The following is a 25000-nucleotide window of genomic DNA, read 5'->3' as shown; positions in this document are numbered from 1 at the left end:
GGCTGCTCGCTGGAGACTTCTTAAAGGCACCCTTCATTAATTGTGCTAACCTGACCGCAGGAAGCACAGGGACACAGCTTGCTGTCTGAGACTATGGCTTCTATAAATGCTTCAAATATGCCTTAAAGATCAAGAACTGAAAACAAGTAGCATGCATTGAGTTAATGCTGCTTCCAAAAGAAAGATAAGAGAAAGTGGCATTCAATATAATTAGTCTGGGTCAAAACTCTGTGATGTTCCCAAAATGTGGAAAAATTTACATAATAAACATTAACATAATAAACTCAAACAATAACATGCGTCTGGTGAAAAAAAAAAAAAAAAAAAAAACTACATTCTGTCATCATTTACTCATCATCATGTCATTCCAAACCTGTATGACTTTTTGGAGTTAGGGGGTGTGCCCAAAGTGTGAATCCTTATAAGGGAAAGCAACTAACAATTCCTAACACTGTGTCTACACTGGATTCGAGCGGAACGGTGCGACAAAATACTGTAGAACCACTGATCTATAATAGAGATTCATTATATATAGATCAGTCAATTTAACTCATTATAATCAGTGATGCTGTCTACAGTGGATGCCGCGCCGCGTGACACCACAAATCCCTGACAGTACATTGCTGCCGCATTCTATTTATAATGTGCTGACACAAATTTCAAATGATTTTCAATGGTTGCTTTGTCGTGTCCAGTGTAGACAGTCTTTAGCTGATGCGGCGTAGTGCCACACAACAACTGTCATGTCCAGTGTAAACACGGTGTATGGAGAGATGACTTAGGATGATGGTGAATGATTTGCAGATCCTTAGTACCATTGACAAACATATAATCTTGTAAAATGTGTGGTAAGTACTCCTGCTCCATAATATAAACACATATAAAGTACATGCGATTGCGAAATCTCAAAAGTGATAGTGAAACTAAAAAGTGATCGTGCATTCAAAAAGGGGCGGGGGTGTCACGATGCCGGTGCAACATCGTGATGTCTATCAACCATCGGAGATGGATGATGGCATCGTCTATAAGCCCAACACTAACACGCATCTAGGTTAAGAGGTGAAAGGTGAGAGGTTTGTGTATCTCAGCTCTAATTCTCCTCCTCTCTGGTCATTGGCACTGGAACAAGTGACTGTTAGTTAACACACAGGAGGACAGCAGCAGCAAGTGCTCTCTGACCCAGGACCAGCTATTATAGAGTTGTATTCCCCAATCCCCAGACCAGTTCTGGCTGCCAGATTTCCCACTCTCTAACTGTGCTGTCTCTGCATCTGTTCAGTCTGCCTCATGTGGCCTGTCTCTTTAGCCAGTCTCTGCAGGCTGGCAAAGTGGGGGGAAAACATATTCCTGTTGTTTCAATTCAATCAATCATTTTGAGACAAATACTGCCAAGAAATGAAGGTCACTGAATTGTTGATGTGAATGTCTTACATGATACTGAAGTACTGTTAGAGACGTGTAAATATGTCAGCTTCTGGCTTGACCAGTGGCATGAGCTTGAGGCAGGACTAGTGGTTTGTGAGCAACCCTAACCCTACGTACTGGCAGTATATATATATATATATATATATATATATATATATATATATATATATATATATATATATATATATATATATATATGAAGAGTTTAATTCCAAAACGCAATAAATTAATTTTTAGTGCTGCAACTAACGATTATTTTGATAATCAATTAGTTGGCCGATTTTTTTTTTTTTTTCAATTAAATCAATTAATCTGATTAAAACCTGTTTTCTTTATTTTAATTTTACTGACAAAAACACTAGCCTGGTAATACCAGACTCTGCTACTTCACTTTGCTTCGTAGACAGAGTCTGGAATGGCATAATAGAGAAGTGTTTTCTCTCTCGCTAGGGGGCGCTTGTCTGAAGTTTAAAATCATTGGTTACCGTAAGCCAATCAGATACATTTAGTTATGACGTATGTTATGCGCCTGTACAGCCGCATCGAAGCACAGACATCATGCATCGAACTCAAATCTATGATTGAACTTCCACTGTAAACCTGTTGTAAACACATGATGATGCGAGCAAAATACCGGAGTGAACATGGCTGTAAACGACTTTTGCAGATTATGCGAAGTTAATCTACGCATCTACGTCACGGCTCTCAGCCCGCCCTCTGTTCGTTGATTGGCCCGGCTGTTTCCAGACCGGTGGCAAACAGAAAGCTCTGACGCTGTATCAGACTGAGTACAGAAGCTAAATGAAATTGAGCGGAAGTATATCCCTTACGAAAATTAACCATGGTTTTACTACAAATAAAACCAAAAAACCATGGTTTCTGTAGTTAAACCATGGTAACCACAAATTAACTATGGTTTTGCTATATTAACCATAGTTTTACTATGGTATTTGTAGTAAATCTGTGGTTATACAAATGGTAGTCAATACGCCAAAAAACCATAGGTTACTACAGTTTTACTATAATAAAACCATGGTTATTTTTCGTAAGTGTAGGAAGTCTGACGTAGTCAGGCTACAAAACCACACCATTCCACTTTCTGCCCAATGTCCTTAAAACAAATGTGCCAACTGAATGCTTTGAAAACACAGTGCTTATCAATTTATTAGACCAGTTGTGTTGTCTTAATACAAAACAAAAATATTTTAGGAATCTGTCAAAAACTATTTATTCTAAAAATGTTATTGTAGTTTTTGGACAAAATAAACTGAAACAACTAAATAGTATTTATTCACATAATAACAAAACTGGCCTCCTTTGCCTTTGATAACAGCTCACATGTTTGCTGGCATTGTTTATGAACTCTTTGACTAATTGGGTATCTGAATAATAAAAAAACAAAGCATTTGACAATTTCTTTCTGCCTTTCTTTCGCAGATAACAGCAATAATTATATTATAGCATTTTAAATAGCTTAATACTATTTCTAAAAAGCGTACAGATATTGGAGGTCTAACCAATACAGAAAGCTAAAAAATTATTTTGTTATGACCAATACTGTTAGTTAAGAGCAGCAGTGGCACAAACCCTACATACATTTTGTTTAATAATTTTTTTTTTGTTTTTGTTTTAACTTATTTGTTTAAATAATGAATATAATAAAGATGAATAAAATAACAGTAATGCTCTGCTGGTCACATGCACTTTGATCACAGTCAGTCTCCTCTTACTGTCATTTCTTTATCCTGTAAAAGCGTTTGATACTTATATTCAGACAATTACACACTGCTGTCCCTTAACAGTTCCTACTCTGATAAATGACTCGCACTGCATGTTGACTTTTAAACCTAAATATAAATGTTAAACAACAGATATTTCAGCACAATGAATGTTTTTGTGCTGAATATTGTCTCCCTCGCTTTTCTGTTCTGTCTGTTTAACACCCGCCGGCGCCCTTTTAGTAAAAATATTTCAACTTAATGCAGATTGTCAGGGCAGGCCTTCATGCAAAAATGGAAAGGCTTGCATGAATTTGTGACATTTACAGATAAGGATAAGGAACTTTTTTGCGCAGAGGATGCACACACGCATCTGTAAAAGCACCCAACAGGCAAGACATTACGCTATGCATCAGTTTAAAGCTTAAAATAAAGATTTATCATGTTTTTTTTGTTGTTTTTTTTTGTCTGTGCGCTATTGTTGTCTCTGTGTAATGGAAGTTTATGTCACCAAAACAAATTAATTGTATGTGCAAGCATACTTTGCAATAAAGCGCTTTCTGATACTGAAGATACATAGTAAAAAAATATAGTAAGCTGATCCACATATGACAACCTCTGAACTTGGTCAATACTAATCTTATATACAGGCACTAGACTAAAAATACATTCAATAGTCATCGTTTCAAAATGAATTCAACGGGTTGAATAATCAAATCGTGTTCATAATTGAATGCAACTCATCTGCGATTATGAACACGATATTGCATAACTGGTCAGTGATGTACGGATCTATGTATTAATAGAACCGGCTTTACCGACGATATGTGCATGACAATCACATGGGATTTATCGTGCAGCCCTAAGTTTGTTTGTTGATCACAAAGTACATGAGGGAAAGTAGGAAGCCAGGTGTATTTAAAGCACTGCCATTACTGTCAAGAGTGCGTGGAATGGTGCGCTGTGATTGGTTGAGCGGATATATCGCGTTTTGCAGATAAAGGAGACTGGCGTTTGTCACAGTTAAGAAAAAAAAGTGAGAAAACATGACTTAAAAACTCGCAGATATCATTTTGTGTAAAATAAAAATTTTACTTTTCAATATATATATATATACACATATAAATATATCTCTGGGCAAAAAAAAGTAGATTTTTCGATTAATAGTTTTTTAAAAAAAACGTCGATTCGATATCGATTCTCAAAATCCACAAATCAATCGGTATTTATTTCAGCACACATTTGAAACAAGATCTGATTAAAGAGAATCTTATCATTGCTCTTCTCTACTAATGTTAGATTTCACCCTCTCATTTACCTTGTGAAATGTTCCAAAGGAAAGCCTGTCATTCATTCAGTGCTTATTCATGGCAGAGATACTGTTGATGAGAACCAAGAACAAAGTCTTACGTGTGTTTTGAAATGCTCAGGTCCTATAGGAATACTATAAATCTCCGGAATATTTGATATCATGCATAAGGCGCCATGATTTCTATAATTAATGAATGAATGGTGGATGGCACGGCACCCTGTTTTGTTTACAAACACGTACTAAAGTTCGGATGACGCTCGCGATGTTATTTTCAGCTTCTACTGTCTCAATATGATGATACTGTATGAATACACGAATATAATCTCCAGCTGCTCTGAGAGTCACTTCATTAGCATTTTACCATTTCATTTGAAAAGCTACCTTCATATCACATAAACAGCCGCTGCAAGTTCCTCACAGCAATCCGTCAAAATAAAAGTTTAGTTTAACGTTAATAAATGTCAGAATATATTACTATTTAGCAGTCTTAAGACTCAAATGCTAATACATATTAAAAAATTAAAGTTTACTTTTTTAATTTTAACAGTAAACCTCTGTTGTGCAGCACCTTGTTTGCCAAAAAAATAAAATGGTTTTATTTTCATTTGATTTGGATAAATTAATGTTTTATGCCTTCATCTGATTACCAGAACAACATTTTATATGGCCCTATTATTGTTTTTAAAAAGTTTAAAATACTGTAGGCTACAGCCTTGTGGTTCTTAATTTATTTTTATTAATTCACCATTTGTAAACTGATGTTTACTGTTAATTTTTTTTAGAAATATCAATAGCAGTTGTATTAAAACTATATTCACTGAATGTAATAAAAAAAAAAATATTGAGAATCTAATCGAATCAAGAGCTTCTATGACACCAAACAGTCCCTTTGTTCTGTATTAGTTCTGCATTAAAGTACAAATTGTTTGAACATTGATACCAACAAAAAATATTCTTTGGAATAATCCATTCGAAGGCAGACGAGGTGAAATGTGTTTACACTGATTAAAACACTTACGATCGTGTTTCTTTCCACCAACTGCTGATTGAGCAGGCATCTCTCCTCGGACCCTGTGTTTCCAGTGAGTATTGATTATTGCATCATTCACTGAGTCCACACAAGAGCGAACTGAGGTTATCAAGGGTTCGGCAAACAGCCAGTGGACAGAGCAACACTAGAAACCGTTCTCTCAAGTTTGTGGAGCGTGGCCTGTACCCTGCTCTTCTCGAAGAGAGCCACAACGGACCTCCTTCTGCCAAGCAAATAGCCACAGGCTCAGCTCACTCGGCTACAAACAGCCCAACCGCTTGCCAATATGCCGGAGGCACTTTACCACCCACACTTTACCACAGACCCCACTGCTGACCATACATACAGTGCAGCACAGCTGCCCCTTCTGAGGAAGAGACCACACACTAATGGATCACAGCTTCTCTTGGCCAGATCTGCCAGCACATATATATCAACTAGTAAGATTTCAACAAAAACATATCTGGCACTGGATGAAAAAAAAAAAAAAAAAAATTATGTTTAAGGAACAACAATAAATATAATTCAGTCTTTAACTGGAAGAATAAGTGTCAGAGTCCGCACAGATTTCCTCCAATTTACATGTGGAAGACTTTTATGGAGCAATATCAAGCATGCAGGGAGTCCTTCAGTGATTTCTGACAATTTAACTGCTCCCGTGACACATTAAATGGCGGCAATGACAACTTAACTGCCCTGCCAATCAATATCTTCTATTACTCTCATTGTCACAGGCAAAATATGATGCAGGGTCAAGTGAGATTGGTAGCACTTTTCTTCAAACTGAATCGCCTGTCAGAAATAGAATTAGGACTCATTCCATTGTTGGTAAATAATTATACATTTCTATAGAATGATGAAAAATAATATATTTTTTTCTATTTTATAACATCTTCCAGCCACATCTGCTCACTGTTCCTTTTTAAGTAAAAAAAGGAATATATATATATATATATATATATATATATATATATATATATATATAAAATAAAAAAAAACGAATTCAATTCAATTAAAGTGTGCAATTTTCTAAATGCTATAAAACTTCAATGCATGCACAGTTCCCAGTCACCACACATTAATAAAATAAGGACACAGAAATAATGTTACTGATGCTAACATGAGTATAACTATAGTTTTAGTTTTTGCCTTGATGTCATATCTAAAAGCTATGCAATACCTCGTCATAATCACAGATGAATCGCATGCGGTTATGAACGCGATATTGCGTAGCTTGTCAGCGAACTACGACTCTGTGAAGTAAGTGCCGCTCCATTTGAAAGCAGGTGATGGACATTACTGCTAATCACAGAACCGGCTTTACTGACGAGACACGCATGACAATCACATGTGATTAATCGTGCAGCCCTAATATTTAGTTAATATTCAGTCTCCTCCACAAACCAGGCACTTTGGAAAATGTGCAAGCCATTTTTAAATCCAAATGAGAAAATACATTTCCAAATCACTTCCAAAATAATTCAGCTTTAAAACCAGCATGAGAGGAAAAAAGGCTGAGGGTGAAGCTTTTAATCCAGCAGAAATGGATTTGACATAGAGAAGTGGGTGTTACCAGAACAGACATTGAACAATAAGAGGTGCTGTTCAAGTCAGAATAAAAAAATGGAAGTTGCTTCCGAAGTGGAGGGAGTTGTTACTTTAATGAAATATTATGATTACTTTCAAGTAACAAGCACTGATAAACCAAGTATGTGTGGCAAAAAAGTAAATGGGTTGAATAGTGTTAGGGCCGATTCATAGTCAACGCATCTGTACGCATACGCGTCCCCGAGACTACGCATCGTTATGCTTCGGCCGCCATTATGCGTCGGTGCGTAGCCAAATGTGTCGTCCTAGTTTTTGATACGCGACGCGCCGATTCACGCAATACTATGCGTTGTCGGTGGGGGCGACATTGCAAGTATTGTACATTAATTCAAGTATATTGTGTTTACAGAAGAAGAAGGTTTGAATACATTGGCGGTCGAAGAGGAAAAATTATGCGAACTTATACGTATTCATCCACATTTATACGATAGTTCATCAGCAACAGAATACCCTCCTCTTCAGTTGCCATTGTGATCTGAATATCACGCGATCCGACTCTACTAATATCACCCGACTCTACTACCCCCTGTTGCGTGAGCGGTGTATTGCATACACGCATCACCCGTGACGCTTGCGTTCACTGTTTAGACTATGAAAGGGAGCGCGTCGCTCGCATCGCTCGCGTTGCTTGCTCGCGTTGACTATGAATCGGCCCTTAGTTTTCATGTTGGCTTGCCATCTAAGCTGTCCTCTGAAAAATTCTGCACACAGCTGAAAGCAATGTCTTTGTCTAAAGAGTTGTGTTTTTAACCTCGGATGTTACAAGCTGCTGAAATGTAAGGAGGGGTAGACAATTAAATGGAGGCTTAACCTGCCAATCACTCTCCTTTTGCCCCATCACATCACAGGCTCTGTTCCGCCTCCTCTTTAATTCCTCCTGTGATATGCCGCTGGCAGCTTGGACAGCTGATTGACAACCATCCTGATCCGAGCACAAGATGGTATCCTTAGCTCAGATTGGCTGGTAAGGACAGAAAGGTAAAAGTCTGCTGTATAGAGAACCGGGAGATGAAGGAGTGAAATAGTGCCAGTAATTAGGAGTTTTAGCCGAATTAAGGCTAGAGGTGAGAGCGGGGGCTGTCTTGGATGTCCTAATACTTGTCTTTCCAAGGGGTGATTTAGGATTTAATCTCCACTATGACCATTGGCCTACTACGGGTCTAATTCATCCTGGAAGGAGGTGAGGTTAAGCAGGTAATATAACAGAGAAAGAGGCTCATTGAGAGAGCTTGTGAAAAGCCAGAGTGTGTTTCCTATTACTCACTCCCAAACCCTTTGGATTCCACACAGTTCTGTTAACCATCAGCAATTATCTCCCTGTCAAAGCGAAAGGTAACAAATTTCCCCATATCCAGCCAGGCAGCAGCTTCAGCTGGACATGAGCATCATCTGACAGAAAGTAAATCACCGCGCCAGCCAGCATTTTTGACAGACAAATGGACTACCTTGGAAAACCTGGGCCTATCACTCTGAACAGCACAAAGAAAAAAAATGGATGAGTATCTCCCTGTTGACCTTACTTTTTTTCCCTATCTCCCTGGTCCTCTTATTTTTTTCTTCAAATAAGATTAAATGCCTTTGGTTCTGTAAGCACTGAGCAGCTCCAAAATATGAGCATTATTAATGGTCTCTACAGCGAGCGGTTTAATCTTGTGCCAGGCCGCAGCCATCATCTTACCTCACCTTTCCCCTCCCAGACAGTCACAGGAAACAGGAAGTGAGCTGCACACACACGCTTGATCTGCCTAGCCGTGTCCTCCTGTGAAGTTTTATAAAGTCTGATATGTACAAGCGGAACAGTTCACCAATGCTGAGTCAGCACACAGGAAAATATGTTGTTTTTGCAATGCTCATCAGACAAGACAATGCCAAAGTTTGCATGTGGTTGGGTTAAAATTATAGCATATTGTGAGAAGGATTCAAAAGAAAACATCAATGTTGGCTGTAGCCAAGAAAAAAAAATTGAAACTTGGCTGGTTGGCATTATTACCTATTAACTCTTGATGATGAATGTTGTATTTACACCATCTGGATGCAAAAATATTTCTCCATGCAAACAAGCCATGTATTTTGAAACAATTCTGAACACATAAATAATAATAAATAGCTAAGATTCCATAATAACTTTAGTATTACATAAAAACCTTTTGTGGTTCAAGCAAACATTGCACACTATCAGGGGGTCCTACACCAGCTGAGTAGCTACCGTTGAGAAAGGAATGCTAGCAAATATTTTGTCAATCTGAACACAACACATAAAACATTCGAACCAAGCTCTTTCTAACCAACTATCAGGAGGTAGCATCTAGTTAATGCTATGTTTGTGGTTAGCTTGTATAACATGTGTCCGAAGAATGTGATTATGAGTGCATGGGATAGACAGGTGGGGAGGAGAAGTCCAGGTGACTGAGACTGAAACAGACGTAACCTTTTCGATTTGTCAAACACGCTCTGGCTTCATTTCCTCAGCACGCCACTGCAGCTTTCCATATGACTCCTCAAACCATTTCCTCATGAAATAATACATCCCATGGAATTAACATATTCATTCTGGAACAGGACATGAGCTGTCACTGATGCCCAACACAACTGGTTCCTGTGAAGGCAGGGAGCACTTCCTGCCCCCAGCTTGTCAAGCCTGATAGGAAATCTGCAACGATAAGCTGTCTGACTGGATCACACATACTCAGACTGGCCACACAAGTAACAAAGTCTGAAATTTAGTTTAAAAGCAAAAAATGTATATGTATAGAATCTGCTTTGAAATGTGATTGTGTTATGGTTTATCAAGTAACACAATTTTTGTAAGCAGAATTTTTGTAAACAGAACCATAAAAACAGGGTTCCGGAACATTCTGCCTGTCTCTATCTGCACAAATAGATAGTCCTGTTCTAAAATTAAATAACTGGTTAACCCTATGTTGCTGTTTTGGTCTGGTCTACATAGGAAATAGCTTCCCAAGGAGTTTCTAAAATGGCTGTCGAGTGAAGGGTGCTTGCCTTAAAGAGATGGTTCCCCTTCAAAATAAATATTCAGTTATCATTTAATCATCCTCATGTCACAAAAAAACCCATTTGACTTTCTTCTGTGGAACAGTTTTTCAACTGTTTTTGCACATAACCCCCACTGACATTCATTGTAGAGGCAAAAATGCTCCAAATGAGACATTAAACATATCTTCTTTTGTGTTCGAAAAAAAGATTCAGTCATACAGGTTTGGACTGGCATGAAAGTGAGTAAATGGTGCCACAACTTTTGGGTAAACTCTTCCTTTAAAGAAGGCTATCCAGTCCTGCTCCTAGAAGGCCACAGTCCTGCAGTGTTTGGCTCCAACCTCAAATAAAAACACGAAGTCTCAAGGATTCTAAGAAACATCCGGACAGATATGTTGGGATATGTTGAAAATACACGCATCACTTTAAATAGATAGTTCACCCAAAAATTTTAATTACCCCATGATTTACTCGCCCTCAAGCCATCGTAGGTGTATATGACTTTCTTCTTACAGAGAAATCCAGTCCGAGTTATATTTGAAAACTTCCTGCCTCTTCCAAGCTTTATAATGGCAAGTGAGTGGGTGTTATTTTTCAATAGTCCAAAATGTGTCAAATAAAGCACATCCATCCATAACAAAAAGTGTCCCACACTGCTTTTTTGGGGGGCGTGTAATAGGGGCCTCCTTTAGTGAATCAATGCATTTTTGTAAGAAATATATCCATATTTAAATATTTATAAACCATAAACTCTAGCTTCCACTAATTGTCGTACGTGCGTTCACTATAGAGCGTCATTCTGGTGGATGACATAGGAGTAGTTAAGATCCGGTGAAAAAATGTAGAGGAAAGAGCAAAATTAAACACCGGCCAGGAATTAGAAGTGCAAAACAAAGACTTGTAAAGAAAAATGTCAGAGGATTTTGATATAAGCCAAGAGGAGACTAAAGTAAGGAAATTTTGCTTCCTTTGCACCTGTAAACAAATGTTTGTTCTTGTGAGACTAGCATTTTCACACCGGAGCTTCCGCTACGCCTACGTTCTACGCTATCTGCCGGAATGCCATTCCATAGTGAACGCACGTACGACAGTAAGCAGAAGCTAGAGATTAAGGTTTATAATAATATTAAATATGGATTTTTTTTCTTACAAAAAATAATTGATTCGTTTCAGGAGGCCTTTATTCACCCCCTGAAGCAGTGTGGGACTTTTTTTTATTATGGATGGATGCGCTTTATTGGACTTCTTTTGGACTATTGAAAAATAACACCCATTCACTTTCATTTTTGGGTGAACCGTCCCTTTAACTTGCCAACTTCTGGCCATCCTTAACCAAGCCACCCCTGGCAAATTATCTTCAAGCCACCAGACAGTGGGCAGCAGGGATGACCCACCTGATGTCATTATGACAGGGTCCTACACAGCATGTAAACTTTGACGAAAGTAATTGATGCTACATGGGTAATGACAGTTCCCTCCCCTCCTCCAGCCGCTGGGCTGGATCAATATTTGTTGGGATTGGACCTTGTTCCAACAATGCCAGATTTACAGCAACAGTTTGTATTTACACTTTGTCTTCCAGAGCAACTGATCAGTGTAACCCAATTACTAACCCCAGAGAGACAGCATTAACATGAGCCCTGCTGCTTCTTTATTGCCCTTCAACCACCCCGTCTCATTTCAGGGTCTTCAGGCAATGCCACCGTAACTGATACTACTCTTAAAATGTGCTCACAGAAATAAATTCTCAGTCTTTCATTACTCCTACAATGATTTACTTCATATCATCTGGCCGCTATAGACAAAGATAACACGTTGTAAATTACCCCTACCCAGTCTGCCTGTTTCAGTGCCGGGCAGGGGGGAGACAGGGGGGTCTGTGAGGGCAGAGCTTCATGTCACATGAGCTTGTTTTCTCAAATCCTCTGTGCCACAGGTGAACCGTTCACACTCCTGTGCAAAACGGTTGGCTTACTTTGCCATTGTGGTGCTGATTTTCCCTTGTTTTTGTGCACTGGGTGTAAATTGCTAAACGAAACATCAAAGGACCAAACGCTCTGACCCTCGGAGCATCTTCTGAAAGGCATATTGACAAAACAGAGGATTAATCGCCAAAAATGACATAACGTCCATCATGAACTGTCAAGGCCATAAACGGTCAATAATTTCAAGAGCATTAATCATCGTCTAGTGTGATAAACCCCATGACTCAAGTGTGTGTGATGTATTGTCAACGGAACATGTGGGCCTTGATTTGTTTTGGGCAGTCACTGCCAGTTTGTGCCCTGGGGTGATTGTCACTGTTCTGTGATTAATATTGCGTCCAGCGCTGTCAGTCTGGCGTGACTTTGGAAGGAAGATGCTAGCAGCACGTGTCCTTTTTAACACGCACAGTAATGGCTTTTCATACTCTCAGCCTTCTGAAGACTGCCAATCATCCTTTCTGATGAATCACTGTTACTCTGACCTTGAAATTGAAGCGTAAACAGCATAAGCTAGATATTTTAACATGATCCCAAGAGTGCAACCGCTCTCCTTTTTTTCGGGAAAGCAAACATAGTAGATAGCAGCTACTGGACTTGAAGTTAAATGCTGGAAAGTAGACTGACCATTTAGAGGAACAAAAAGACAAAAAAAAATATGTAGATTTTATACGCCTGTGGCACACGAAAAGCCGCGAATGTGCAAAAAAATGTGGCTTCCTGCACCACGTGCTAGAAGCCACACTAACTTTCCCAACAAAGAAATATAAAGTTGAAGTTGGCTTTTCAAACAATGACAAGCCAACTATTGGTTAACCTTGATTACAATGGTAATCAACTTTATGGACTTTATGTACCAGCAACAACCTGAAGCTCAATGAACATTTAAAAAGCTGCAAAAAACTCAGCGTCAAAGTGAACAATCCTCTCAAGACCTGACAAAATGAGTGAATCTAACAATGCGTACAGTGCATTTAAATATGATATGCATTTCAACCTCATTTAAATGAATATCATCCACATTGTTTAAGTTGAAGTTCCTTTACACATAAACACATGGAACATTACAACAAAAACAGTTCCTTTTTGCATTAATACTGGCCACACAAATAGGGTTGAGGAACACCGTGTAGTCCACTCCAGGAGGGCTACTGGTATTAGTCTGCTGGCATCTTCACAACATTAAAACTGTCTGAAAGAGTAAAGGGTACAACTCAGAAAATGCAAACAGAAGATGGAAAAACCACTGAAGGCATTTACGAAAATGCTGAAGTTATAAGAACAAAATTGGGAAAAGAGACCAACGATTCCAACACAATGAGACTCGAGTCACCTGAACTCACAAGAAGAGATTCGGTGAAGATCAGAGGATACAGAGCTGCTGCAGTGTGTTTGGTGCTGTTGTGTGCTCTTCTGCTGACTGCAGTCATAGTGTTGTGGGTCCACATGGACACACAGAGAAAAAACTACACAGAAGATAGACGACAGCTACTAACCAAGATCATCAACCTCACGGAAGAAAGACACCAGCTACTAACAAACAACACCGACCTACTTCAACTAAACGAACATTTAGAAGAACTGAAAAATAAGCTGTGGAACTTTACCCAAGATGGATGGATTTACTATCAGTTTAGTTTTTACTGTTTGTCCACTGAGGAGATGAACTGGAATGAGAGCCGAGCCAACTGTACGGAGAGAGGAGCAGATCTGCTGATGATAAACAGCAAAGAAGAACAAGAGTTTGTGAAGAAAATCGCATATCCCTATAACATCTGGATTGGTCTGACTGACACTGATGAAGAGGGCATCTGGAAATGGGTTGATGGCAGCACACTGACTTCTGGTTTCTGGAATGTTGGACAACCCAATGGAAGAATAATACAGAACTGCGCTGTGTCTTCTTTAATATGGTGGGCTGATACTCAATGTAATTTCACTAATAAATGGATCTGTGAGAAGAGTATTTTACCTGTCATACTACCCTAGGTTCACATACACTTTTTGCTTTTGAAAAATGAAAAATGTCATGCCTTAATGATAATGATGCAATAAACGTAAATACTTTTGTACACCTATATACTGTAATAGTTTACGAACCCAAATTACCTGTTAAACAAGTCTTTTGTTTAGATAATGTGTTTATTTTTTTTATACTCAAACTAAGATTCATACAAAATGGCAAAACTGTCCAAATGATAAAGTTTGTATCTTTTAACTTATACATATTAGTAGCTTTATAGTGTGTGAACAGTGTTATGCTAGATTAGCCAGTATACTGAGTCACTGAAAGCGGCCCCTTCTGTAGGCCGTGTGAAGCCCCCTTGTCTGCTCTGTCATTTCCTCTACCTTCTATTCTATTTCACTGGCTGATAACTAAGAACATTAGTTTTATGCCACTTGCCAGGCTCAAATGAAAAGAGAGCTAACTTTAATGATGCCGCAATTAATCGCCCCAATAGACAGACAGCTAAAAGACAAGATATTGACTTCATTAAGGATAATGTATTATGTCATTAAGTCAGCAGGGTCACCTTGTGTATCATACACGGCGGGCTAATATATTGGCATTTTCCTCAAATAAGATAAATTCTGATATGAGTGATAAAGCGGATTAGAAAATGCCTCATCCAGTCAGGCAGAGAGGAGGCAGCAGTCCTCCTCCAGAAAGAAAACACAGCCCCATTACTGATCACTGCTTATCACATGGGCACATTGATTTGCACAGGCAATTTAATCATTATTGTTTCAGTCCAATCTACAAAGAGAAATGCTTCTCCTTCAGTGGGTGTGCCGAGTGCTGTGAAATGTATGGCACTAGATTTTTTTCTCTCCCATATTCAAGAGTATTTTAGAACCATTCAGAAAACGTAAACAGTGTGTACTGAAAAATGTGTGCAAAAATGTTTTTTTTTTTTTTTTTTGGCCACAAAAGCCCCTTTCACACTGCACGTCGGACCCGCAATATTTTCGGAACATTGCCGGGTCGCCTTCTGTGTGAAAGCAACCACGTCCCGGAATTGATTACCGAATTGAACCCGGGTCGGGGACCTAGTAACATTGCGGGGTTCGACCCGGGACGAGCGCTGTGTGAACAAAAGCCAGATCTAATTCCGTGTCGAAGTGATGACGCGCGTTATCGCGCGACTCTTTTACCGGCTGGTTTGAAGGAAGATCAACATTCGCGACGAAAACATATGTGCAAACTGTAATGAAGCAGAGATCAGTTTGTTCCTCACTTTCCGCGCTGACACAGAGATTGTTTGCTTGCTTCAGTGAAAGTATAACGTGCCTAGCGTTGTCGACTCGTACATTACACGTCACGCGCTGATGTCACGTGTCATTACGGGATCTTTACGGGTTGTGTGTGAAAGCACGCACATATACCGGTCATCACTGGCAGTGTGAAAGTGCCAAATCTAGCGAACAGGGACCAATTGCAGGAACACTTTACCCCTGTATTTGCCAGAATGACAGTGTGAAAGGGGCTAAAGACTACATTTACTTAATCAAGATTGAAAAAAACAGTTTAAAATAACCGTTTTCTATTTTACTAGAATTTAAAATGCAGTTTATTCCTGTGATGTCAAAGCTGGATTTTCAGCATCATTACTCTAGTCTTCAGTGTCACATGATTCTTCAGAAATTATTCTAACAAGCTGGTGCTCAAAAAAACATTATCATTAAAGTTGAAAACAGTCATGCTGCTTGTGGAAAGTTATTTTTTTTTAAATATGAATTTATTAAAAAAATAATCAAAGTCTTATTGACCATACACTTGGCATTAAATGGTATTATACATTTTCCTAATTATTATTATTATATTTTTTCTGCATTGCAAAATAATCAAAGTATTAATCCATAGAGTATATATATATATATATATATATATATATATATATATATATATATATATATATATATATATATATATATATATATATATATATATATATATATATACACACATAGTAATACACACATATCGTACATATTAGTGAATTTACAAACCACATAACTTAAGAAATATTAATTACATTCAATTATTCTAAATATTAAACTGGCATTTTCCTGGCTGTTTTAAAATTTTTCATATTTATATGGCCAACATTTGATGCACTATAAATGCACTATAAATCTTCAATCTTTCACAATGTAAGCTTCCGTAAAGAAGCAAAATAATGAAGTAAATACCTAATCCTTTGTTCAAAAACTTCCACAATTTCTTGAGTTCCACATGCAACAGGCACATGAATACTCTCTATGTAGTAAATGCTAATTTAGAGCTGCACTTTTAGTGTTTCAGTTCAGTTTTAAAATGAATTTCAATGTAGATGTAAACTCTTCCCCTGCTCATGTAAAGAAAATACATTTTTAAAAATATTCAATAAATACTTAAGCTTGTCATAACTCTCAATGACACACTCTCAATAACCTCGCCAACAAGCACACTTTTTTTTTTTTTTTTTTACAAAACAAGGTATGCAAGAAAAAAGCAAACAGATAAAGAACACAGACAACACACTTTTCCAGATGACGTAAAGGTCAATGGAGACCTGAGATAACAGGCCTAGCAACATTTGAGCGGCATCGCTGATTGAACAGCCATTCATTTGACAGGTTTTCTTCTTTTCTCTCTCGCTCTCTCTGTGTGTGCAGTCCAGAGCTTAGAGACACAATGTGCCCTATTCCTGCGACCTTGGGCTTCCTTTTTGGGCTGGCATTATTGACATTTTCCCCCACCATCCTGTGGCCCTTCCTCTCATTTGTCATGATTATTGCTGAATTCTCAGCTGTCATTTGCGGCTGTAGATCAATGGCTGTCCACTCCCCCTGTGTCATATTGGCAGAGCAAACAGCCTTCCTCCTCTAAATGAGGCCCTCTCTCTCTCTCTCTCTCTCCATCCATTAGAGCCGTCCGGCTCCTGTGAGCACTCAGTCCTTTGTTAGGTCAGTCTATACATCACAGCACACATCAGAAGTGTGCTCACTTTCCCTGCTAGGTTCCCAGCACACAGATCTGTGTGTCAAAAAGCACTGTGTACTACTATCATTCCAGAAATGTGTGTGGGAACCTTGATCTACAAGAATATTGCACTTCTCGTTCTCATCACAGCTGTGTTATGTTAGTCTTGCAGTGTGTGTGTGGTGGGCGTGGGGTTATATCTGTCTGTGTGAGCTAGAGATAAAGCCTTGCTTCTCATCAGAATCAGTCACATCCTGGGTGCAGAAATCACCTTGTCGGTGTACTTGAAATTGGCAAGACACAGTAACAACACAATGCTTTTAACAAGACAGTGCCCATAATATTTTCATTAGCAGCAGTTTCCATAGTGATTGCTTTTTAAGTACGCTGCGCCAGCAATGACCAAAAAGTTCATGAGTGTACATGTCATTATATTATCATTTGTAATGACAACTCTTCTGAATAGCTCATTTTCATTATGTGAATGTTTAGTGGCCCTTTAAATCCCAGGGTTTATATTTGTGGGAAATGAAAAGATCATCCAACTTTCAAAGAAACTCCAGAGGACTTTAATGATCCTTTTTTAAATGGAGAATTAATTATGCCAGGCCTAATTGCTTATGAATGAGAGGACACAGATCATGGATTCTGATCCATCACACATAAAGCAGACAGAGAAAATAATTTCACAGAGGTTTGTTAAGAATACGCAATTAGTGTTAAGTAGTTCATATTCACGTCTATATTGGCTTTTGATTTACTGGAATATAACTGACTAAAAGTAACTGTGTCTAACATTGTAACACATTAAATACTACTACTACTAATAATAATTATTATTGTTGCTGTAGCTGTTATCATTATAATTATATATTACTAAAAATATAATTATTAAACAACAACAGCAACCATTAATGTTTATTATTATTGAAGTCATGGTAATATTTTTGGTGTTAGTGTTAAATATTTTAATCAAAGGTGAAGGCTATACTACTGTATGTCACTAACGGCAGCACAACAGATTACTTTTTCAAAAACTCCTGCCTGTCATTATTAACACATCTGTAGAGCTATTCTAAACTGTTTGAGACAATGTTATCATATTTTGCCCGGTTGTGTGGCAAAAACAGATTGCAAGTGTATTCGGTGAAATTACAAAATTCACGTTTGATCTATCGCAAAGAAAAATCGTTTAAAACCAATGTGAAAGTCGAAAAAAAAGAGTCGAAAAACTATTTTGATCCTTATATTTGTATGTGGATTATGAGAGGGAGCGACTTCATTTTGTATCTCTTGTCTGTCTCTATTATAATGGTTCATCGGCATATAATCCATGCACTACAAATGGCGCACCTGAAAAAATAAGAAGGGCGAGGTGCATTTATTATCTGATAAAAGACGCTCTGCTATACATTTCACACTCAATGCCTAATCCTACAGTAACACTCCATTCTACCAGTCAGACTTCTTTCCCATAATGCATCATAAGATAATGACACTTCAAAGAGTTGTGTTTTGATACCACATTAGGTTTGTACGTCCAATTAAACTCATTTTGCAGGCAACTATAGGAGTCGCAATAACGTAGCTCAATACCTCAGAAACTCCGCCCACTGTCAATTTTTGGGATGATGACACAACTGCGACAATAAAGGCTAGTTTTAATATGATCATGTCGCCGTGGCCTTGTGTACCAGAGAGGACATATTCCGCTCCGGTACATTCAAAACATCAGCCCTTCAGTAGCGGCACCCTGATGAATTAGTCTGGAGTGCCTTTCACCCAAGGTCAAGGCTATGTAGACAAGCATTATTACATTAATTCCACCAATTCACGTAAATGCCTTAGGAAGCTCAGCTATATAATTGTAAAGCTGTCCCCTGCTGTAATGAGCCGTCCAGTGGGATACGAAATGACACTCGTTTGCATCCTGCCGCCGAAGAAAAGGATGAGGGGTAAGGAGGAGTACAGTCGCACTGCCTGTCTCATCAGCGACTTCTCAACATCCACTTAAAAGTCCACAAGGACCGGACAGACTGATAAATCTCACATAATGGAGCGGACCAACCGGGACTGTGTCATGCGCTACGCACGCCCTTGCCTTTCTTCTCGACGCTCTCTCACGGCTATTTCGTTTTCCTTGACACGCACACCTACGCTCGCTGCCTGTTTTTTTCAGTCTACCTTTTCCCGCCGTTTTTCCTCTCCCTGTTTCGGCTCAGCTGAGCAGGGCTGACAGGCGGATTCCTTTGCTTTTCGCCGTATTAAAGCCACTTTCCCGCCCTGACAGCCTGTTCTATTCTGCCACCTTATAGCTCGGGCTTCACACTTCTCTGGGCAGCCACTGCTTCTTGACAGACCACTGTCACTTCCCATCATCCTCTCTGTATATTCGGCGCTCCCCCCTCCCCCGGCACGCAGCCCCACTTTCCTACCAGTGCAATTATTTTTTTTGACAAGCCATCCATCAGCCTTAGCTTTAAAAGCACTTTCCGCTGATATCCATTGTTAAAGCCCCAACCTTTTTTCCCAGCTTCCCCGAGAGCTCGCATGAGAGAATATGATATCAGACATCTAACCTACCAAACCATGTAAATTTACTTTGTTCTCGGCTATGTTTCCAATTTCACGTCCAATTTTTCGGTACATTATGCGGAGTTGTTGTGCTTAATACGATGTTGTCAAATCCCATTAAAGTTCACTGTCTTGCATGGCTTTAAAAACAGGTTACAATTTGTATTCCATAAAGTGAGGAAGGAGAGCAGTCGAAAGTCAAGCTGAATCTTATTAAAATTATCTGTTCAATTGTGACGTCTGTGGAGGGAGTAATTTAGAGGCATTAGTGCGGGCACATATGAATATGTCAGCAAAGCCAATAACGACAACCAAAGCGAAGGAGGCGCATCTCTGCGAGTCAATAAAGCTCTTCTGCTGGTGACACAAATGTGATGATAATCTAAGGAAATGAATAAGAAACCTTCCTGTTTGAGGAGGAAATCTGCTGTGCAACTGAATAATTTGGAGCATCTCCAATTGGCCTACATCTTGGCAAAATCCCAAATTGCTTGAATTACATGAGCATAAACTATTTACCTTACACCGCAAAAAAAAACAACAACATTTTCTCCAATCTGACCACTGAATCCATTAGAACAATATGCAGCTAAAGGTGCTCTGAGCGCTCACTGAAAACCGTCATAAATAACACACTTCTATACTACACTAAAAACATATTACGGGAGAATCGTGTGAACATGCTGATGATTCATGCACAGAGGGTTCAGTGAAACCCTCATCTTTCTATTGACAGCTATAAACCATAAATATTAACCTGAGTAAAGCAACTATACAGGGCCTCAACAGTATATAAATGGCAGTTATGCAGCACCATAAATTGTGTAATCACATAATTGTATGGGTGACTAATACACTGATGTAGAGGAATACTTTCATATCAAATAATTCAGTCCAAATACACCACAGGACCCCATGTTTTCACAGAACAAAAAAAAGATACATTTTAAATGAATTAATTATAAATGTGTATGCAAACTTTTAAGATAATCAAAATTTTTACATATGCATAAACATACACAAATTATTATAATAATATTAATATAGAAAATTTAAATCCAGATTTTGATTTTCAAATATTTATTATAAAATTGTATTATTTTTTCCCCCAAAATGCAATAAATCCATGAAACTTTCTCTCTCAAAATGCAATAAGTCCATTAAATTAATATGAAAGTTATTTTTCATATTGAAACTGATGAAAATACATAACATAGTAAGTTGATCCACATAGGACAGCCTCTGAACTTGTTCAATACTAATTATATTATAATCAATACTTGTAAACAGGCACTGGACTAAAATACATTCATCAGTCATAGCTTCCGAAATGAATTCAACGGGTCATCTTGTAAATGCTATGAATTAATTACAGCAATAAAAGAACATTTCATCATGAACAAGAACATCATCACATTAGACCACAGAAATTCCTAAATGACTTTGCCCTTACATTCAATTTCCAAAATTGCATTCGTTTTTGCTATGTTACATTCATTTAGTTGACTAGTGCTATGTGCTGTATTAACAAAAACATAAATGGTATTATAAAAACACTGACAATGACAAGCTACGCAATATCATGTTCACAATCGAATGCCGTTCATTTAATGAACGCGGTATAGCATAGCTTGTCTCTGATCTATGGCTCTGTGTATTAAATGCTTCTGATGGAGATTTACCGGTACTATTAATCATAGAATCGGGTTTACTGCGAGATGCGCATGACGATCACATGCGATTTATCGTGCAGCCTTTCTCTGTCGATCACAAAGTACAAAGATGATGAGTAAAACTAAGATGCGAAGTGAAAACATGATCTAATAACTCTGCATATATCGCATTTTGTGTAAAATGTATTTTTTTAATACCGACCAGAAACAATACTGATTTTGGTGGAAACTAAAAAAGAAAGAAAAAGACGTTTATTGCGTTCTGGAACCAAACTCCATTTATTTATTTATATATATATATAGCTAGATAGATAGATGTGTGTGTGTGTGTGTGTATATATATTTATATATATAAATTTTTTCTTAAAATGAGCTAGACAAAACCGACATCACTACAGTTTATACAACCTAATGTAACTTTTGTTTATGGAACATAAATCTTGGGGGGGGGTTAGTTTTTCTAAAAACAAAATGCCAGTATTGTCAAAAAGACTAACTCTTTGCCAAATATATTCCAAGCTTCAAGTCGTTAATGAAAAGGAAGCGCAATTAACAGCTGATATCATCCTGTGTCTGGCTGCGCTAATGAAAATCAAATTAAACACAAATCTTTATAAATCATCATTACTGAGGATTCTAATTGATCCAGCAATTAAACATGACAAATGTTATATGCACCAAAACTTCATTTTAGTCCTCCAAACAACAAGCTATTCATCTTAGTGTTGTGGCTTCTTAGCTAAATTCATATTGTTTATACAGCAAATTAACAGGGAAAAGAATCGCTGGTCAGGGAGGGGGGTTTGGGTGCTGGGGGGTGCCCCTCTGTAGAAATCGCAGTCCGGGGGCAACCAGCCGTGATTATCAATAGGATTCTTTTACCATGCTGTGGTCATAGAGTGTAATATTGCTTAAAACAATGCTGTTGATGCAAATACCATACAAAAGCCACAAAAAGTTGCTTGCATGTGTGTTTACTCATGAGTCAGTGGAAGGCGGGATCACACAGTGGAGACACCTGCCTGTCTCTGGGCCTCTGACAGCTCAACCAAGTGTCAACATATGGTTATCAATGATCCAGATGGCTTCTTCATGTCTGGAGAATGACAACTTTGCTCCTCTATTATCAAACAGTAGTAATTAACCATAATCAAGTAGGTGTTAATTAAGCATAATGAACCCATTTCTACCCAGCCCGAGCCTACTATCAGCAACTTAGAGTTAATTATAAGCACTAAGCACTCTGGGTAATCTCTAAACTGCGGATGGGTAGAGGTGCAGTATTTGTTCAGCTGATGATGACTGTGTTTTGTCTGTGAGTTTGGCAGATTTAAGCCTGAAAAACTCCTGATTTGCCAGGCTGTCACAGCTGTTAAAGAGGAACAAAAGGGACCGGACTCCCGATGACAATGTTTTAGGGGTTTGTCATTCCCTGTGAAAGGACGGCCATTAATCAGAGTGACCCCTGCCTACAGCCACTCCACCTCAACACCTGCAGCCTGGGTATGTTTCAGGGGAAATTAAAGCTGTAAATTTCCTAACACCATGTGTACGTGCACATGGGCTGCCTGGACCCTGCCCTGAACCGTTCAGAGCCATTTTAAGAGAGCGCAGGACATCTGTGCATTCACGTGGCTTTCAAATTGTTTTGAGAATGAATTAACGAACGAAAAAATTCCAACAAAAGGTTACATGACTTTAAAAAATGTCATTTGGCATTAATATTATACAGACGTTCTAAGCGGCCATGCATTATAATTTTTTTCCTTCTTGTTTTCTCGTTATAACGACTTAATTTTCTCGTTATCTCGACATAACGAAAGTCGTTATGAATTTTTTTTTTACTTCTATTTAAACCTTGAATCATGTGAATGCAATCTTTAAATAAATTAATATATATATATATATATATATATATATATATATATATATATATATATATATATATATATATATATATATATATATATATATATATACATACGTGTGTGTTTTTTATGTTTTTTTTTTATGTTTTTTTTCTGCACCACACAAATAGGGTTTTTGTAATGGGCATTTGGAAACAAACCATCTTTCAAAATTTGAAATGAGAAGCACTTTACACTCTTGGTTTAACATTTGAAAATTAACACAGCATTAAATACTATTATTTCAATATTATAGTTGTTTTAAAAAAAAATTAATAATAATAATTAATAATCATAATAATAAACATTTCAAAATCAAAATCAGTTCATCAAACTAAATTTTTTATTTAAACTAAAAAGTTATTATTTCATTTATTTATTCATTGCAAATATCAAACTATAACTTTTTTCCACCATTGCATGCTTCTGCACATTAGTTTGCACTATATGACTTTGATCTGTGGGACAAATTATTTAAAAATGTTTATATTATTTGAACAAAAATGCTAAAAAAAAAAAAGAAAAAAAAAGAAAAAAAGACTGTACCAAACTATATCTTTTGTTCAACCAAGGACTATTCAGGAATGGCCACCGACTACAGACCAGCGAACAGTGTTTAGGAAACCTGTTTGCAGTTGCATCTGGTGACACAGATACTACACACTTGAGCTTTAAGGATAGTCACCATGAATTCATGCAAAAAGCCTTGAAATAATATTAAGCGTGTTATGCTGTTGCATTAACATGTCAGAATAGTTGCTGTACGTTAGCAGCCATTGCGCTGAGACTGGCAGCTTCATTAGAAAGAGAGCAAGGGAAATGTCAGTTCGCATCACGTTTAAACTACAAAATCTCAACTCAAAGACATGCCATGCCATGATACTACGGGACAGCGCTTTGTAATTCTATATCAGATAAAACCATGTCTACGCAGACAGGATATGACACTCCTGTTATTATTTGCCTGATAAAGGAACATGGTCTTTCTCCCCTCCTCATCAAATGGTAAAATAATTGCATTTCCCCTGAGGCTAGCGTCAGGAGGTTCTGTAGTTTCTCACAGTGTCAGCTTCTGAGTCAAACTTCTTTGAGAGAGACGCTATCTCACGCCGAGACAAGATGAATTAGAAAAATCAATGCTTCAAGTCTCATTTGACAAACCTGGAGATATTGCACGGTGCAACTCTTCTCTCACACATATTTTCTGCGCCGTGACAGGGTGCGACTGCCAGCACAGATTCATCAGGAAACAAATAGGACAGCAGAAATAATTGGTTCATGTGCACTTTTTTAATGACTACAGCCTGTAAAAAAAAGAAGGAAAAGAAATGGGGGATGAAAATAAAGCTTCACTTTTTTTTGGACTTCCTGTGAATTGTTTACATTCTGTGCTCTGCCTCAATGTTAACGACAGTCAAATCTGTTTACTGTCTGGGAGCATGTGTGTGTGTGTAAAGTCTTCATAAGGTGCATTGTTTATTTTGCACTCCCCATTGACACTTTGACACCTTATATGTGAAACTCGTCACCCATCCTCACTGGCTGCGCCATCTATTGTGACATTTGGTGATGCTGACATTTTTGGCTCAGATGCATGAATGACCATTCTCTTCTTCTGCACCTCATCACGGGCTGACGCAGAGGGCGTAAATGCAGTCTGACTGGCCGTGTCACTCTGGATGAAAGAGAGTGCTGACAGTGTGTAAATGTAAATTAGTGTCCCGGGCTCACCCTCGACCCTGAGTGCAGTTGTGAGTAACGCCGGCCATGTCATCCATCCACTCTCACCGTAAATAAGGGTGTCACCCGGA

General features: G+C 38.1%; 2 protein-coding genes across 4 annotated transcripts in view; one reads left to right on the top strand and one right to left on the bottom strand.

Moving 5' to 3' along the window:
- Positions 1–25000, bottom strand: part of LOC113112951 (leucine-rich melanocyte differentiation-associated protein) — a 254480-nt gene that overhangs the window by 113222 nt on the left and 116258 nt on the right. The gene's annotated exons all lie outside the window — the stretch shown is intronic.
- On the top strand, positions 12672–15000 carry LOC113112950 (CD209 antigen-like protein C). The gene has a single exon (XM_026278906.1). It carries the CDS (start codon positions 13291–13293, stop codon positions 14056–14058), a length of 768 nt encoding a protein of 255 aa, XP_026134691.1. The 5' UTR covers positions 12672–13290; the 3' UTR covers positions 14059–15000.

Source organism: Carassius auratus, chromosome 13, assembly GCF_003368295.1.
Source record: "Carassius auratus strain Wakin chromosome 13, ASM336829v1, whole genome shotgun sequence".
NCBI classification, from domain to species: Eukaryota; Metazoa; Chordata; class Actinopteri; order Cypriniformes; family Cyprinidae; genus Carassius; species Carassius auratus.
Note: the sequence above shows the minus strand (reverse complement) of the source record. Positions and strands in the feature narration are given on the sequence as shown.